An 18,055-nucleotide genomic window follows, 5' to 3' on the forward strand; every position below is an offset into this window, starting at 1 on the left:
GATGACTACTTTATGGAACCTGCCTGATGTTTACTTTCATAAATAGGGGAAAAAGCAGCTAAGCATGGAATGGGAGTTTAGAGAAGTGTGCTAGCGATTGTGCAATTAGCCAATTTACAAATTGAGAGTTTACATTGTAATCTCATGGCTATTGGGTTCATTTTTTTCCCTAAGTATTATTAGAGCGTGAGAGTGGGGAGGGACAGGAGGAGAAACACACAGGGCTTCATCTCAGGACCCCAAGACAATGACCTGAGCTGAACTGAGCCACCCAGGTGCCCCTGCTTTCACCTTTGTTCTTAGTGCCTGGGACATTGAAGGCATTCAATAACGTATTAATTCAAGTTGTGCCTTGATTTTGGTCTCCTGAAAGAATGCTGTCAATTTCAAAAGACCGTATTCTGCCTCCCCAAACCAAATTTCAGCAGCATTTAACATGCTGGCAGCCACAACCAAGGCTCGCATTTGCTCATTACTCCTAGTAATTCCCATGTGAATCATTCACTTCATAAACACTGACCACGACTATCCGATGCCAAGCGGGGCAGATACTGTGATGGGTAACAATGTAAAGCTGAGGACAGGATATGGAGAGAGCTGGGTACTGTTTGCCTTTGAGGGGCTGCCCAGCCCGCAGGAGCACAGCACAGCTGCCGCATCCTGGCCCAGGCGCAGCCTGCTGCCCTCCGATGGCGGAGTAGATGCAGCAAATGCAGCTAGCCCAAGTCTGTCCTTGAACAGGTCCTGCTTGCTCATTTCCAAGGGAGGAGATAAAGGAAACAACTGAAAAAAGGTACATTTGTGAAACATTTTCACAACTCTGAACAGAGGGGCGCCTGGGTGGCTCAGTTGGGCATCTGCCTTCTGCTCAGGTCATGATCCCGGGGTCCTGGGATGGAGCCCCATAGTGGGCTCCTTGCTCGGGGGGAGTCTGCTTCTCCCTCTGCCTGCTGCTCTTTTTCTCTTTCTGATAAAGTCTTTAAAAAAAATATGAATGGGGGCCACCTGGGTGGCTCAGTGGGTAAGCGCCTGCCTTCAGCTCAGGTTATGATCTCAGGATCCTAGATCGAGCCCTGCATCAGGCTTTCTGCTCAGCAGGAAGCCTGCTTTCCCCCCTCTCACTGCCTACATGTGATTTCTCTATTAAATAAATAAAATCTTTAAAAAAAAATCTGAATGGAAATAAAATGACAAAGGATGAAAGTAGATGGAGTAAGTGCAACAAGGGAAGATGAGGGACAGGCCTGGCTGCTCTGTCGGAAGAGTATGTGACTCTCTTGGGGTCATGAGTTTGAGGGGCAGAGTTTACTTAATAAAAAGGAAGGAAGAAAGGGCACCTGGGTGGCTCAGTGGGTTAAAACCTCTGCCTTCGGGGGCGCCTGGGTGGCTCAGTGGTTTAGGCCTCTGCCTTCAGCTCAGGTCGTGATCTCAGGGTCCTGGGATCGAGCCCCACATTGGGCTCTCTGCTCGGCGGGGAGCCTGCTTCCCCCTCTCTCTCTACCTGCCTCTCTGCCTACTTGTGATCTCTCTCTGTCTATCAAATAAATAAATAAAAATCTTTAAAAAAAAAAAACCTCTGCCTTCGGCTCAGGTCATGACCCCAGGGTTCTGGGATTGATACCCACATCGGGTTCTCCGCTCCGAGGGGAACCTGCTTCCTCCTCTCTCTCTGCCTACTTGTGATCTGCCAAATAAATAAATAAAATCTTTAAAAAAAAAAAAAGAAGGAAGAAGAAATGATGTGCACAAGATCAGGAGGGCTGTCTAAAGGAGCATCACAGACCCTTGGTTTCCTAAGACATGAGCAGCAAAAACTGCTTAAAAAAAGACTACTGATGGATAAGGGGATTAGCTATTTCCTCTTGGGTTTTAGTACTGGGTTCCCAATGATCTGACCCCAAAGTGAAGGAAATTCAATGAAAAAACTGGCTTCTGATATCAGTATACATTTACTTGAGTCTTTTCAAGCACAGCTTTGAAGTCTGATGAGGATCTCAATCTGTACAACATCCCTGCGATATGGAGCCAAGCAGTATGATTCTTCTCAGTTGTGCGAAGGCAAAGACACCAGTCAGGGACAGTGCTCTGGTCTCCCGATTACCATCCCAGTACCGTGAGCTGTCTGTGAAAGGTGGCCTGGTTGTGGAAAAGTACAAAAACTGGTTGTATAAGTAAAATGCAAACTTGTTTGGTTAAATCCAGCTCCAATGAAATCAGGAAGATCCACTGTATTTAAGAGTTAAGAGTCAAATCACCCTGCATGGAAACAAATTTGAATGCATCAAGGTTTTCTGTTTGGTCTTGTAGGTCTGGAGACAAAGTCTCCTCTTTTCCTTTTATATTTTCCTCATCCTCTTCTTGCAGCGCTGGTTGAAAACAGGGGAGGACCCCATGAGGCTATCCGTGGAATGGGAACCGTAGCTGCTGTCTGAGTCATCAGGGCTCTGGGGGATCCCAGCTTCACTCATCCCGGACATGGGCTCCTCAAAGACATCGCTGCCTAGCACACCATGCCCAGAGACATTGCCTTCTTCGCTCTCTTGAGGCTCCATTTTCACATGGGCCAGATTCCAAAGTGGGGAAGCATTGACCTCGGTGCCTAGCAATGGAAGAGAATACAGCCAGTGGTAAGCCATGGCTGGAACGCGGCAGAACAAATATTTCACCCAGGGCAGATTCCTAGCCTTTGAGCTCAGACTTCACTTTGACTCTGCCTGGCTGGAGAATATGGTTGTTATTCTCTGGTCCCAAAACTACCAACTCGGAATATTTTCTTTTCCACTTCCTCCACCCTCCTTTACCCCACCTCACCCACCTGACACTGGGCCTAAACCAGGGAAATAAAGCTACGCAGGTGGGATCATTCACTGTCTCGTGGCCCAAAGGCAGGCACATCCACAGGCTCTTGTTCAGGGCTTCAGTCCCTTCCGTCCTTTCTTTTCTTCCTTCCTCCCTCCCTCCCTTCCTCCTCTCTTGCCTTCATTTCTTCCTTCCCTCATGCTCTCCTGTTTTCCTGCCTTTTTGTTTGGGTCCCTGGTCCTCTCTCACATTACGAAGTTACCACTACAGAACGCTGGCAGCAGTTCCCAGACTGCTGAAAACAGACATGGCTTCTAAAACCGCAACACTCTCTCTCTGGCCCTCTTGTCTCTGTTCTGGCAATGCTGTTCTGTGATTATGACCTCTTCATGGGAAAAGGCTCTGTGCCCAGCACTTTAAAAAATGTGGCCTTTTGTTGTGTGGATGTTACTTGTATCACTTGTGCATTGATGAAATGACAATTTATATTTGTGTAGAACTGAGTAGACAAATTTGCAATCTAACTGACTTAAGGATCGAGTCATCCTGGTTCCCAAGGTGATCACAGAGTCTGTCTGGAAGAAGAGGCCCGTTGCCTCTGGCTGGATAGCCGTATTTTAGTCCCTTTCAGCTCCAATCTGTTGGGGCACTCTAGCAAGGAAGCCCAACGGTTCAAACAGCCTTGAGCAATTAGCCTTCCCCCGTCTATCTGGAAGCTGTCTTACTAGTACAAGCATCAGTAAAGATATATAGGCCACATTAAGGGACGAAGAGGCATCTGCTCACCCAGCTAGGTCAGCTAAATTAGCTCCAGTCCTCAACAGAAGAGCACACACAGCATCTACAGCCTAACTAGGAATTGTTTTAAAGAATGCCTGTAAAGTTGTGCTAGTCCTCCCTTTACTAATTTCAAAGAGAAGAATGTTGCTTTATCTAGATCAGTGAGGCTGTTTTTGTTTTTAGACTTGCCATTCTCTGGCCCACCTCCATTTTTTTTCTCTCATCTCCAGAGTTTGACTCCAAAATGCAAAAAGTGCTTAGACAGGCCCATCTCCCAGAATCAGAGTCAGCTACTTTCTCTTACTTGAAGCCTGTGGCGAAGCCTCGACCTCCAGATTAGATGGGAAGCGCTCACTCTGAGCCCCGAGGACCCCCATGGGCAGTGACTGGTCTCCAGGAGCAAGGTCAGCCTCCAGTTCCTCACTGACAGGGAAGGTGATGTCGCTTACAGGTTCTTCCTTGATCTTTACAGGTTTAGTGTCTTCTGTGGCCTTCTCAGGATTGACAATCCTTTCATACTCTTCAGATAGTTGCTTACTAATCTGCTGGCAAGCAAGAGTCAGTTTTTCAAAGGCATGTTAAAAGCAAGGTAGATGGTTAGCTTATGGCATTCCATGGAAAAGCCAACATAATAGGAATATGCATAAAGCTACCACTGCCAATGGGAAGAATTTTTTTTAACTTTTTTTTTTGAGCATAGTAGACACATGGAAGGAATTTAAGGTGTTGAGTCTGCATGTGTAAATGACAGACACACTAAAAAAAAAGGTGTTTAGCAGAGAGTGCGTGTGTCATTAATTAAAAGTTACATAAAGGTAAAAGAGACTTTGTTAAAGATAAATCAGAATGGGGACAAAAGATCACATTTCTGGCTGTAAAAACAAACAGCTGACATAGGACCCTACATGGATAATGAAGGGTGTAGGAAATCTGGATCACTTAGCAAAGACTTTTTTGTGGGGTGTTAAAAATTCCTTTTCATATTTTAGATTTGGGGAAACCAAAATAATGAAAAAAATGACTTGCTGAAGGCCACAAGGGTTGAAGAGATTAGATTATTTCTGGCTGTAACCATTTACCCTTGGGTAATATCACCTCATTCTGATTGGTTTTGCTTTTCATAGCGCTTAATGCCACCCAAAATTGTTTTGGTCATTATTTACTTACTTGTTTTTGTTTCCCACTCAAGAATGCAAGCTCCGGGAATCTGTCTTATTCACTGCTGACCCCCACAGTGCCTGACCCACAGTAGGCACTCAGTAACTACTTGTTGAATAAAGCATGCTAACCACATGCTCTCGGACTCCATATTCCTGTCTATGAGTTCTTTCAGCAAAAGCGTTATCAATAAATGCGGCCACTCATTGATTAAAGGAGGCCCCAGGGGCTGGCGAGGCCAGCGATGAAGCCAGTGGAACACACCGAAGGCCCTGAGGAGAGCAGACCTGTCCAGTCTGTTCCAAGACCCCATGCTCTCCTCTCTAGGGCAAGTGTGGGATCCCGCTGAACACCCCTGGATTACACAGGTTTACCCGATTCTCCCAGGGTGACCTCACCTGCAGCATGTAACTGTGATAGTCCTTGATGCGGTGCTGCCAGAACTTCTGGAGGGAGAGCACACTGCCAATGCCCACCTCGTGGAATACTTGCTCCATAATGTCAGGGAAAGGAGTCTGCCCCAGCCGGGCTTCTCGATCCACAGCAAAGCGCAGCAACTTGGTAAATTTGAGGCAATACTCATGTGCCACGTCGGTGAGAGTCTCTAGGACACTTTCATTAGCACACTCAAAGCCTGCGTGGGCCAGGATTGTGGCCACTGCCTGGTAGAGGAGCTGCCGGCAGGAGTGCCAGCTGAGTTCAGTCACAGGTTCCCCCTTCCCCCTGAAAGGGGAGACATGGCAGGGTTATTAGTGCTCTTGCAAAGGGGTGAGCTGTCCTGTCTCCCTAGGAGTTTTACAATTTCAGTCGAACCACTGGCTCAGCTTACTAGGGGGATTCTCTGCAGCTACAGAGCCCAGTTTCATCCTGCTGCTGCCAGGGCGTGTCTCAACAACCCACAGCCCTCTCTGAGCTCCTCCAATTACATAAAGTCTTCATAGGCAATACATGTCTATAATAAACAGTATAAAAGTGTATCAGATGAATAGAAGTTTCCTTTTACCAACTGCTCAGTTTTGATCACTTTTAGAGTATAATAACCTGTAACAGGATAGCTCAGGTCCAGCTCCAGAGTGCTCTAATTATTCCATCACAACATAATTTCCTCATCTGCTGGATGATACTCGGAGTTTCAGAAATTCACAGTCCCAGTTAGGAGAGTTACACAACTACAGCAGGCCATTTGTAAAACTGGGAGAGCAACTCACTTTTAAAAAAGCAATTTAAAATGTTTAGAGTTTACAAAGCACTTTTATCCTATCCTGTGCACAGAAATGGGCAGTAAGTCCATACTATGATTCCCATCTGGCAGGTTTGAGCAACTGAGGTTCAGAGGGGCTGACCTGCCAGAAGTTGTTCTGGTATTATCAGAAGGTGGAGCTTCTGACTTCAGAGCCCATGTTCTTCATAATACACCATTTTACCCCTAATCAAGATTTCTAAAAAAAAAAAAAATTCAAAAAGCTGTCTGATCTCCTAAAAGTAACTTTTAGTAAACTTCTAATTATTTACTTGTCTCCTGAAAATTCCTATCTTCTGCCTCCCTTTGATGGTCGTAAACAATTAGAAGTTTGATGCAAAACTACAAAATTCTAAATAACACCATCAGTTTAATATGATGGACAATATTATTTTATTAAAGCTAAATTGCCTTCAAAATGTAAACATGGTACTAATCAGTGCAGAACAAGTTTTTTGAAGTTGGCCGTATCTGTACAAACATGTGCCATGCCTGTAATGGTACAATTAACCCTGCCATTTCCACTATTTCAAGACTTAAGAACCTTCAGTTATACTGTGCACCAGGACATCATCTGGTTTTCATCTGGTCCAACTGCAACCCTTACATATTAAGTCCGTTTCTGTCTTTTTCTCATTAATTTGGGACAATTAAAGTAGTAGTAACTACTACCATCAATAGCAGATGAAATAAGTGTTATACAATTTTACTTATTTTGAATTTTTTTCATTTTTGCCAAACATATTTAACCTGAATCTAATCTTGAGGAAATAATCAGCATATCCAGTGAGTGGGACATTCTACATTCCAAATGACCTGAACTCTTAAAAAAGATTAATATCATGTTTTTTTTTTTTTAAAAAGGAAGGAGGATTAGAAGTTCAAGATTCAAGTCTTAGACTTCCTAATTACCTGAGCAACTTCAACCATGTCAATTACCCTTACCCTCAGTTTCCTCATGGAAATATTATTATATGCTTAACAGTGCTGTTGTGAAGATTTTTTTTTGAGAAAAGTAAGATACAGCAAAGCAGCCTTGTCTTACCGATAAAAGTCACTCTCTGGGTCACTGTGCCGGATCTGGAATGGCGCATTGGGATTCTTACAATCTAAAGGCAGGAGATCATCAGGGAGAGGAGGTGACCCAGGGCAAGAGGGAAGAGGTTCAGTCTCTTCAGTCTTTACACCTTCTGTCTGTTGCTGACTCTGGGCCTGAGCTGTGGCAATGAGATTGCGCAGACGTCGGTTGTGCTGGATCAGCTGAATAGTATGGATGGTGAGGCTACATGGCTCTGAGGGGATGTCCAGCATTGTGGGGGGCTTGGGCTTGTTGGCTGAGGGCTGGTGCAGCGGGGGGTCATGAACTTCGACCAGACGGAATTCCCGTGGGAGCAAGTCAAAGGAACTTCTGTTGGTCTGGCTTGATGAGATTGGTATCTCTCCCCAGTATCTCAACATTTTGGAATAAGAAAGGAAGAGCTTTCAGGTTAAATGTAGTTGTAACCTAAAAGCAATGTTTTAAAATCTCTAGGAAGTAGGCTTCTGTAGTGAAAAATATGAAGTCTTGCCAATTATTTATATAAAAAGTAGGCTGTGCAAGACAGCCACAGACACTCAGAAAATGTCAGGGTCAGCAACACTGTAGGACCAGATGTTCTCCCTGAAGAGATTAAGAGAAATAAAACCATTAGATGCCAGTCATCACAGTCACAAATAATGGCAATTCTTGCTGGACTGAACCACAGGTGGAATTTGGGTCATTAGTAGTCTAAAAGATGCAATAGTATTGGGAGTGCTAGTGTCTATGTTTACCATCTCATTACTATAACTATCATCATGCTCAATCCTGAACAATTTGCAAGGCAAGATACTTAAATGAGATCTGAAATATTTCTCTGAGTATCTTGACACATCTGTCCTGAATCAGGAAGAGGTGGTTCTTAATTCTGTGTATGTCAAACACAGGCAATCCTTTCCCTGGTCCTGATGGAAAATTTATTGACCAGTAATCTAAATGATCTTACACATTCAACTTCTGACACATATAGGGGAGAATCTGAGTGATTTCTGCTGCCTCCTAAGTATCCCTTACTCCAGTCTCTGCTTGTATATAATCTATGCTCCAGTGCTGCCAGACTTAATCTTGTAAAAAATCATATCTAATTTCAGATCTAATAGCTTCTTGTTGCCTACTGGAAAAAAAAAAGTCAGCCAGAATTCTTGGGCCTCCCATTCATCAAAATCTGCAATCTGGCTCCAACCCACCTTTCCAGATTCATTGCCCATAGGTCTCTCCAAGTTCAACAAATGTTTTATCAAGGGTAAGGCATTAGAGAAGGAAACAAAGACCACTGCAAGATCCCTGACCTGAGGTGAAGGAGAGAAATATAAACAACATATTTTCCATATGGAAGTGTGCAGTAAGGGATGTTCTAACCACACAGACACAGTGGAAGCACAAAGAGGGAGCTTCCTGGAGGAAATCACTACCCTAGTTCTAACAATAGCATACTATTCAATTTCTTGAAAATGTCATGCATTTCCAGTTGACCCTTTAAGTTGTGATCTCTGCTAGAAATGTCCTGCTGCCCACCACATCCCTGGCAGACTTGTATTCACTCTTATGGATAGTTTAAGTCACCAGTCTCCATCACCTCCCCAGTAAATCTCCCTTCTTTATATTCTCACAGCACTTCCCATGTCTCCACCACAGCGTTTATACCTGGATTTAAACTAGGACTTACCTTAATCGAGTTTATTCTCCCATTAACTCCCCCCACCATTATGATCTTTGTACCGTGTCTGGTACACCGTATATCTGGCATTTATTGAGTGTTTACTATGTGCCAGGCTTTGCCTTTATTCTTTAATTCAATTTCCTCAATTATCCCATTTTTTTAGATGTGGAAGCTGAAGTCTTGCCAATGTCACAAATGTGGGAGGGAGAAAACGAAGACAGGTTCCAGAGTCTGCGCTCTTAACCACTACACTATGCAATCTCAGTAATTGGTTTCGGGAAACAACAACAACAAAAGAGTTAACAAAGAAACGGATCAACGAAGGGACCCCCCCCCCCACACACACACACACCCCCGTCCAGCCAAACCCAATCACCTTCTTCCTTAATTTCAACGAAAAGAGCAAGAATACGCAGCGCAAGTTCAAAGAACGCCCAGGTCCCTCGGGGGCTCCTGGAGTCACCTGCTGCCGGGGCCGGCCGGGAGATGAGGAGATCTGTACCTAGACCGAAGCAGGGAAGCGCTCCTGTTTACCGCAGCACACAGGAGCTGGGGGGGATAACCGTGTGATTCCGCAAGGCTTGAGGGGAGGGTCGCCTTGGGCCCGGAAGGCGGGCTTGTTGATTAGTGGTCCGGGGTCGCCGGAAGCGCTTCTTCTCAATCAGGGTATGCCACAGGAAGTGATTACCAGCCGGTTGCAACCTCTAAAGATGTCCCCGTTCCCACGGAGCCTTGGCGGCCCTTTTCTCTTTTTCCTTCCAGTGATTTTCACCTCTTCGTCACGTTGTGGGTGGAGGAGCAACTCCGCTATTGCTGCCCAGAGAAGCTACTGGGAGCTGAGAGAGAGGGAGAGAGAGAGAGAGAGAGAGAGAGAGAGAGAGAGAGAGGGGAGAGCGTGGAGAGGAACTTAGAGACCGAAGGGGAGGTTTCCCAGGAACAGATTTCGAGCCTGCATCTGACCGAGGATGGCTGACAGTCCCTCTCAGTCCGAGCCTCTGGCTTTGCAAGACCTCAGTGACGACTTCAAGAAGCCGACGTTGCCGGTGCCTCCAGTTGTGCGCGACAAGACCCCGGCCTCCAATCCTTCAAACCCTGAGGAGGCGAAGAAGGAAAGGCCCGCGGCGCAGCTAGAGCCCGATTCCGCGGAGCCTGACGTCCCGCCACCGCGGCCGGACAGCGGGGGCACCAGGAGTCCACCGAAGGAGCAGCCGCAGCCCCCCACAGCGGCACCTTCTCTCGGCGGCCCGGCCCGGGCTCCCCCTTACCGAGAGCCTCCGTGGGGCGGCCCCGCGACAGCCCCCTACAGCCTAGAGACGCTCAAGGGTGGTACCATCCTTGGCACCCGTAGCTTGAAAGGGACGAGTTGCTGCCTTTTCGGGAGGCTGTCTAGCTGCGACGTGTGCCTGGAGCACCCTTCGGTGTCCCGGTACCACGCCGTGCTGCAGCACCGGGCGTCCGGCCTCGAAGGAGAGTGCGACGGCCACGGGCCGGGCTTCTACCTTTACGATCTGGGAAGCACTCACGGCACTTTCCTGAACAAAACTCGCATCCCACCCCGCACCTATTGTCGCGTCCACGTCGGGCACGTTCTTCGCTTTGGAGGTAGCACCCGGCTCTTTCTTCTTCAGGTAAGTAGAAAAACCTAGGATTGCGGTCTGTGCGGCGCACGGGGCTGGGTTCCAGAGCTCCGTAAGCTTTCGCTGAGGAAGGCGAGTCTCCCCGTGAGCGATGACAAAAGGGGAGTCTGGCCCCTCTCAGACCTCTGTGTGCATTGCCAGACTTCTGAAAGTGACTCCAGCAATGCTGAGCTCTGAAAGAATTCTTTCGCTTGGCTCGTCAGGGACCAGAGGAAGACAGGGAAGCAGAATCCGAGTTGACCGTAACGCAACTGAAAGAACTGCGAAAGCAGCAGCAAATGATGTTGGAGAAGAAGATGTTAGGAGAAGACTCGGACGAGGAGGAAATGGATGCCACCGAAGGGAAGAGAAGTACTAGTAGTCAAGATGATGAGATGGGCTGCACCTGGGGAATGGGTAAGAAATTAAAATTGCTGCCAGAGGTTAATGTTTTAAATTCATGGCTAGTGGTATTCTTAGTTGTTTTCTGTCATACAGCTTTTCATGACTTTTTGAGATAGGTGAGACAAATACAGTTTGGACATGAGATTATTAAAACCCACTGAGATTTGTTAACTTTTCTCATGTCAAAAAATTGAATTATGGGCCCTGTGGATTTCTTTTTTTTTTTTTTTTAAGATTTTATTTATTTATTTGACAGAGAGAGATCACAAGTAGGCAGAGAGGCAGGCAGAGAGAGAGAGAGGAGGAAGCAGACTCCCTGCTGAGCAGAGAGAGCCCATGCGGGACTCGATCCCAGGACCCTGAGATCATGACCTGAGCCGAAGGCAGCGGCTTAACCCACTGAGCCACCCAGGCACCCAAGGATTTCTTTTAATGGTTTTACAGCGCACTCCCTTGTTCAGAATTCTTCCTCAGCGCACAACTAATTTATTTTTACAGTTTGAATATATATATATATATATATATATATATATATATCTTTATATATATATGTATATTTATGTATATATTTTTTATATATCATATATGTAGTACTGATCTCGATGATCATCACTGGAGGGTATGGGACTAGATTCAATCAAATAACATGGAATGTTTAGGATAGTCTCTCAAATTTTTTTGTACTTTATGTAAATTCCCTGAAATGTGAGATAGCTAATCAGAGAATGCTTGTCCCTTAGCCAGAGGAATGAATTGAATTTTCCTTAATGCCAGACATTTTGGAGTATGGGTGTTCAGGATCTTGGAATATAAAAAGAAGATGACCTTAATATGTTGTTGGGAAGACTGGATAAATATTATGAAATTATTTTGTATGGCAAAACAAAAGCTAGAAACCATAAGTATGCCAGAGTAAAGGTTCAGAGAATGGAGTAACCATTGAGGAGTTAGACCTGCGCTGTCCAGTATGGTAGCCATTACCCACATGTGGTTATTGGACACTTACAGTACGGCCAGTCCAAACTGACTTGTGTTATAAATGTAACATACACTCTAGATTTCAAAGACTCAGTGTAAAAAATAGTGTGAAATGGTCATAATATTTTTATACTGATTACATGATAATTTTACCTGTTTTTCCTTTTTAACAAGTCTGCTAGAAAATGAAAACCTTCTTTTTTTCAAGATTTTATTTACTTATTTAGAGAGAGAACAGGCATGAGGATGGGGAGGGGCAGAAAGAGAGGGAGAAACAGAATCTCAAACAGACTCTGCACTGAGCGTGGAATCTGAGGAGGGACTGGATCCCACAACCCTGAGATATGACCCGAACCAAGATCAGGAGTCAGACTAAGGCACCCAGATGCCCTGAAAATGAAAAACATCATGTATGGCTTTCATTATATTTCTGTTGGGCAACACTGACTTAAAATTTGGGAAGGTTTTTAACTTTACAAACAGACAGGTCTTGAGGTGGAACTTGAAGGAAAGGAATATTAGCCCCCAGGAAGCTGAGTATTGAGAATGATTTTCTAGGCAGGATTGATTATTTTAAGGGAGTGATTAGTAGACCCGTCTATTTGATAGATACAGTAAATATTAAGAAACTGTATTAGAGACAGAATATTAGACCCAGGTAATCTAGAGCAGGAATGCCAGCCAAGAAGCTTAGATTTTTTTCCATGGACAATGTGGTAGGTGATTTTGTTTTTAAAATATAGTGATGGAGGGAAAACAAACAAACAAACAAAAAAATAAGCAGGAAAAAAAAACCCCAAGATGCCATGAAAACAAGTTTTAATTTGTTACACAATTTAGAAAAACTAAAGGTATTTATACTGGTGATTTTGTGTTTGCCCCTTTCTCCCCCACCCCCCACCTTTCTTTTCATTGGTAATTGTATCTGCATGCAGGCTGAATGGAAAGTGGGCATAATTAAGACAGTCTCTTCCCCTGTCTGTCTTTTCTTTCTTTTCCATATCCTGTAGGAGAAGATGCTGTAGAAGATGAGGCTGAAGAGAACCCCATTGTCTTAGAGTTTCAGCAGGAAAGGGAGGCGTTTTATATAAAGGATCCAAAAAAGGCTCTCCAAGGTTTTTTTGACCGAGAAGGTATGTAAACAGATTCTGATCCTGCCAGTAAAAGGTATCCATAGCAGTGTTGTTTTGTAGATCTTCAGGGTACTTAGAAATGCTGTATTTTATCTACTGTTCTCCTTAGTCAGTTCCTTCCCTTGTGGTCAGTTGCTTCAGGTTTATTTTGAAAATGTTAAAAGTCTTCCCATGTTGGAAAAAAGGGACTTTTTTTTTTTTTTTTTTTTGACTCATCTCATTCTTCTCAAAAGATTCTAGACTTGGGGGTGGTGGGGAGATTGACCTAACTTTGTAAAATTTTTTGTTTCTAATTCATCTGATCTTTTGTAATTCTTTTTTTTTTTTTAAAGATTGTATTTATTTTTTAATAGAGATCACAAGTAGGCAGAGAGGCAGACAGAGAGAGGGGGAAGCAGGCTCCCTGCTGAGCAGAGAGCCGGATGCGGGGCTCAATCCCAGGACCCTGAGATCATGACCTGAGCTATAGGCAGAGGCTTAACCTACTGAGCCACCCAGTCGCCCCTGATCTTTTGTAATTCTTTTTTTTTTTTATTTTGATAGACAAGGATCGCAAGTAGGCAGAGAGGCAGGCAGAGAGAGAGAGAGGGAAGCAGGCTCCTCACTGAGCGGAGAGCCCAATGTGGGGCTTGATGTTTTGTAATTCTTAACATGGATATTCACTTTATATGATTTAAAGAATGTTTCCACAGAGGATTATTTCAGTAGAGGTGCTTTGAAAGAACATCTCTGTGTGTATATGAATATATATATGAACTGGTTGCATTCTGCATGTAATATTTATGCTTCTAAAAATGAGGCAATTGTGACAAATTAACAGCTTACACCTACAACTTAAATATCTAGCGTGAAATCTGCTGTAAAGTGGACAAAGCTATTTTTGGAGAGTTGATTGTTTTGATCTGAGTCTGGTTTTCTTCGCCCTAATTTTTTTTTAAAGATTTATTTATTTATTTTAGAAAGAAAGTGAGAAAGCAAGCAGGGGAGAGGTCAGAGGGAGAGAGATTTCCTGAAGCAGACTCACTGCTGAGCGTGGAGCCCAACATGGGGCTCTAGCCCAGGACCTTGAGATCACGACCTGAGCCGAAATCAAGAGTGGGCCATTTAATTGACTAAACCAGCCACACAGGCTCCCCAAGCTCATCCTAATTTTATTATCAGATGATAATCCCTAGGAAAAAAAGAAGTGAAATGCTTTGAAATTCAGTGTAGTATGAGAACTTGATATTCTTACTTAACCTTTTCTCTCTTTTCCCTTTGTTTCAACTAGTAGTTTTCAGATGTTATTAAAATTGTTTTGTCTTTCTTCCTCCCACAGGAGAAGAATTAGAATACGAATTTGATGAACAGGGACATAGCACTTGGCTCTGTAGAGTGAGGTATGTTCCGTTCTCATTAATGTCCATTTTGAAAAGTGGTCAGTTTCAGGTTATATACAGCAAACCCAAAGAGTGACTTTAACCTTATTTTTAGGCTCTTCTTGAATTTGGGCCTTGATAAGTTGTCAGGTGGGGTGGGATGGGTCAGAGATCTAAGGAAAAGATTTGAAGTCTGACCTTGGCAAGATAGAACAAGATGAATGGAGAAATTAAAAAGGCATGTCAAAAAATGACTATTATCACAGCACATTAGTTTTTTTCATGAGAATTGGAGCTTAATACTGTGCTATGATTTCCCAACAAACCAATACAGATTACCTGTGGATGATTCAACTGGAAAACAACTGGTAGCTGAGGCCATTCATTCAGGAAAGAAAAAAGAAGCAATGATCCAGTGTTCACTGGAAGCTTGTCGAATCCTTGATACTTTGGGATTGCTGCGGCAGGAGGCAGGTATGTGGGAACACTTCTTTTCCTTGAAAGAAAGAAAGAGAGAGAGGGAGGCAAGAAGGGAGAGAAAGGGGAGATAGATACAATGAGATGGACAGAGAGAAAGAAGAAAGGAAAATTTAACACAGAAGGCAATAAAATATCTTTTTAGGAGGAAAGTATAAATTGTCTACCAATTCTATGAAGTGAAAAGAAAAGATTCCATATCTTAATACCCAAAGGAAGCCATTGCTTGTATTCTCCTAGACATTTTTTATGAATACAGATGTGTGTTCAGAACTAGATCCTTTAATAAAAAGCAAACACTCATATACAAATGCGTTTATATTACTTATACTCTTTAATACTTAAATTTTTAATGTAAGAATTTATCATGGATATTATCTGTGTGATTGCATTAAATTTATCCCATTTAAAAAACCTGTCTGGTTATACCATTATTCATTAATAAAGGATTATACTATATTTTTGTTTATTCTAAAATTAGTTTTTATTATTGCAAAGAAACTTATGTATAGTCTAAAACTACCAAAGGCTTATTATAAAATATACCTGTTCCCTTGCCCTGCTCCTCCTCATTCTTCAACCTTAGAAGGAAGGCTTTTTAACTCTTTCAGTTACCTCTTGGCATTTAAAAATATCCATATTTCGGGGTGCCTGGGTGGCTCAGTGGGTTAAAGCCTCTGCCTTCGGCTCAGGTCATGATCCCAGGGTTCTGGGATCGAGCCCCATGTGGGGCTCTCTGCTCAGCGGGGAGCCTGCTTCCCCCTCTCTCTCTGCCTGCCTCTCTGCCTACTTGTGATCTCCGTCTGTGAAATAAATAAATAAAATCTTAAAAAATAAATCCATATTTCCGGGGTGCCTGGGTGGCTCAGTGGGTTAAGCCTCTGCCTTCGGTTCAGGTCATGATCTCATGGTCCTGGGATTGAGCCCCACGTTGGGCTCCCTGCTCAGCCTGCTCCCCCCCTCTTTGCCTGCCTCTCTGCCTGCTTGTGATCTCTGTCTGTCAAATAAATAAATAAAATCTTAAAAAAAAAAATCCATATTTCCAAAAAGGAAGAGTATACTACTTTATTTTGAGTTATTTATTTTTGTTCATGTATTTATTTTTATTTAAATTCAATTAATTAACATATAATGTATTTTTAGTTTCAGAAGTAAAGGTCAGTGATCCATCAGTCTTACATAATACCCAGTGCTCATTACATTCTATGCCCTCCTTAATGTCGACCCAGTTACCCCATCCCCCTAACCCTTCCCCTCCAGCAACCTTCAGTTTGTTTCCTATTGTTAGGATTCTCTAATGGTTTGTCTCCCTCTCTGATTTTGTCATTTTATTTTTTCCTCTCTTTCCCTGTGCTCCTCTGTTTTGTTTCTTGAATTCCATATATGAGTGAGATCATATGATAATTGTTTTTCTCTGATTGACTTATTTCACTTAGCATAATACCCTCTAGTTCCATCCATGTCATTGCAAACAGCAAGATTTCATTTTTTGATGACTCCACAATTTCCTATTTTATATATATATATATATATATATATATATATATATATATATATATATATATATAATATCACATCTTCTTTATCTATTCATCTGTTGATTGGCATCTAGGCTCTTTCCATAGTTTGGCCATTGTGAACATTGTTATAAGCACTGTGGTACAGGTGCCCCTTTGGATCACTACATTTGTATCTTTGGGGTAAATCCCTAGTAGTGCAATTGCTGGGTCATGGGGTAGCTCAAAAAGCTTTCAACTTTTTGTTGGAACCTCCACACTATTTTCCAGAGTGGCTGCACTAGCTTGTATTCCCACCAGAAGTGTAAGAGGGTTCTTCTTTCTCCACATCCTCACCAACATTTAGCATTTTCTGACTTGTTAATTTTAGCCATTCTGATAGATGTGAGGTGGTATCTCATTGTGGTTTTGATTTGTATTTGTGATATTGAGCATTTTTTTCATGAGTCTCTTAGCCATTTGTATTTTTTAATAATATTTTATTTATTTAGCAGAGAGAGAGAGAGAGCGCGCACACAAGTGGGGGGTGGGGCAGAGGCAGAAGGAGAAGCGGGCTACCTGCTGAGAAGGAGCTGGTGCAAGACTGGATCCCAGGACCCTGGGATCATGACCTGAGCCAAAGGCAGACACTTCACTGACAGAGCCACCCAGGCATCTCAATTCTTTGGAGAAATGTCTGTTCACATCTTCTGCCCATTTCTTGTTTGGATTATTTGGTCTTTAGGGGTTGAGGTTGATAAGTTCTTTTTTTTCTTTTTTTTTAGTTTGATAGGTTCTTTATAGATTTTGGATACTAGCACTTTATGTGATATGACATTTTCAAATATCTTTTCCCATTCTGTTGGTTGTCTTTTGGTTTTGCACAGCTTTGCTGTGCAAAAGCTTTTTATCTTGTTGAAGTCTCAGTAGTTCATTTTTGCCTTTGTTGCCCTTGCCTTTGGAGACGTGTCTATCAAGAAGTTGCTGTAGCCAGGGTCACAGAAGTTGCTGCCTGTGTTCTCTTCTAGGATTTTGATGGATTCCTGTCTCACATTTAGGTGTTTCATCCATTTTGAGTTTATTTTTATGTATGGTGTAAGAAAATGGTCCAGTTTTATTTTCCTGCCTCTGGCTGTCCAATTTTCCGAACACCATTTGTTGATGAGACAGTCTTTCCCACTGGATATTCTTTTTGCTTTGTCAAAGATTGCTTGACCACAGAGTCTAGGGTCCATTTTTGGGTTCTCTGTTCTGTTCCATTGATCTGTGTGTCTGTTTTTGTGCCAGTACCATACTGTCTTGATGATTACAGCTTTGTAATAGAACTTGAAGTCTGGAATTTTGATGCCACCAGCTTTGATTTTCTTTTTCAACATTCCTTTGGCTATTTGGGGTCTTTTCTGGTTTGATACAAACTTAAGTATTATTTATTCCAGCCCTGTAAAAAAAAGTTGATGGTATTTTGACAGGGGTCGCGTTGAATAGATTGCTCTAGGTAGCATAGACATTTTAACAATCCATTTGTTCTTTCAATCCATGAGCATGCAACATTTTTCATTTCTTTGTTTCTTCCTCACTTTCTTTCATGAGTGTTCTGTAGTTTTTTGAGTGTAGATCCTTTGCCTCCTTGGTTAGCTTTATTCCTAGGTATCTTGGGTTTTGGGTGCAATTGTAAATGGAATTGACTCCTTAATTTCTCTTTCTTCTATCTTGTTGGTGTATAGAAATCCAACTGATTTTTGTTCATTGATTTATATCCTCTGACATTGCTAAATTCCTATGAGTTCTAGCAATTTTGGGACCCTCTTTTGGGTTTTCCACATAGTGCCATGTCACCTGCAAAGAGTGAGAATTTGACTTCTTTGCTAATTTGAATG

At 43.0% G+C, this 18,055-nt stretch overlaps 2 protein-coding genes across 9 annotated transcripts in view; one reads left to right on the forward strand and one right to left on the reverse strand.

Moving 5' to 3' along the window:
- Positions 1 to 1,930: 1,930 nt before the first annotated feature.
- Positions 1,931 to 9,369, reverse strand: SUPT7L (SPT7 like, STAGA complex subunit gamma). Of its 4 annotated transcripts, none has more exons than XM_082745146.1 (5): positions 9,179 to 9,369; positions 7,023 to 7,637; positions 5,136 to 5,460; positions 3,884 to 4,121; positions 1,931 to 2,599 (listed from the first exon to the last, which is right to left on the reverse strand). In XM_082745146.1, the coding sequence occupies exons 2-5, from the start codon at positions 7,433 to 7,435 to the stop codon at positions 2,337 to 2,339; spliced, it is 1,239 nt and encodes a 412-aa protein (XP_082601272.1). In that variant the 5' UTR covers positions 7,436 to 7,637; positions 9,179 to 9,369; the 3' UTR covers positions 1,931 to 2,336. The 4 variants fall into 4 exon arrangements, with proteins under 4 accessions (XP_082601272.1, XP_082601271.1, XP_082601270.1 ...); XM_082745145.1 differs by having other exon boundaries at positions 3,884 to 4,124; XM_082745144.1 differs by having other exon boundaries at positions 3,884 to 4,124; positions 9,092 to 9,369.
- A 311-nt stretch (positions 9,370 to 9,680) lies between these two features.
- The window catches only part of SLC4A1AP (solute carrier family 4 member 1 adaptor protein), a gene marked incomplete at its 5' end in the record, with an annotated part of 117,021 nt that continues 108,646 nt past the window's right edge, over positions 9,681 to 18,055 (forward strand). For all 5 annotated transcript variants that reach the window (XR_014315457.1, XR_014315458.1, XR_014315459.1 and 2 more), the window contains 5 exons: positions 9,681 to 10,343; positions 10,556 to 10,748; positions 12,725 to 12,847; positions 14,166 to 14,226; positions 14,540 to 14,679. Coding sequence is in view for 1 of the 5 variants with exons in the window: in XM_082745076.1 (XP_082601202.1) it covers positions 9,681 to 10,343; positions 10,556 to 10,748; positions 12,725 to 12,847; positions 14,166 to 14,226; positions 14,540 to 14,679 (1,180 nt within the window). The remainder of the gene's footprint in view (positions 10,344 to 10,555; positions 10,749 to 12,724; positions 12,848 to 14,165; positions 14,227 to 14,539; positions 14,680 to 18,055) is intronic.

The sequence above is a fragment of the Mustela nivalis genome, assembly GCF_964662115.1.
Source record: "Mustela nivalis genome assembly, chromosome: 8".
Taxonomy (NCBI): domain Eukaryota; kingdom Metazoa; phylum Chordata; class Mammalia; order Carnivora; family Mustelidae; genus Mustela; species Mustela nivalis.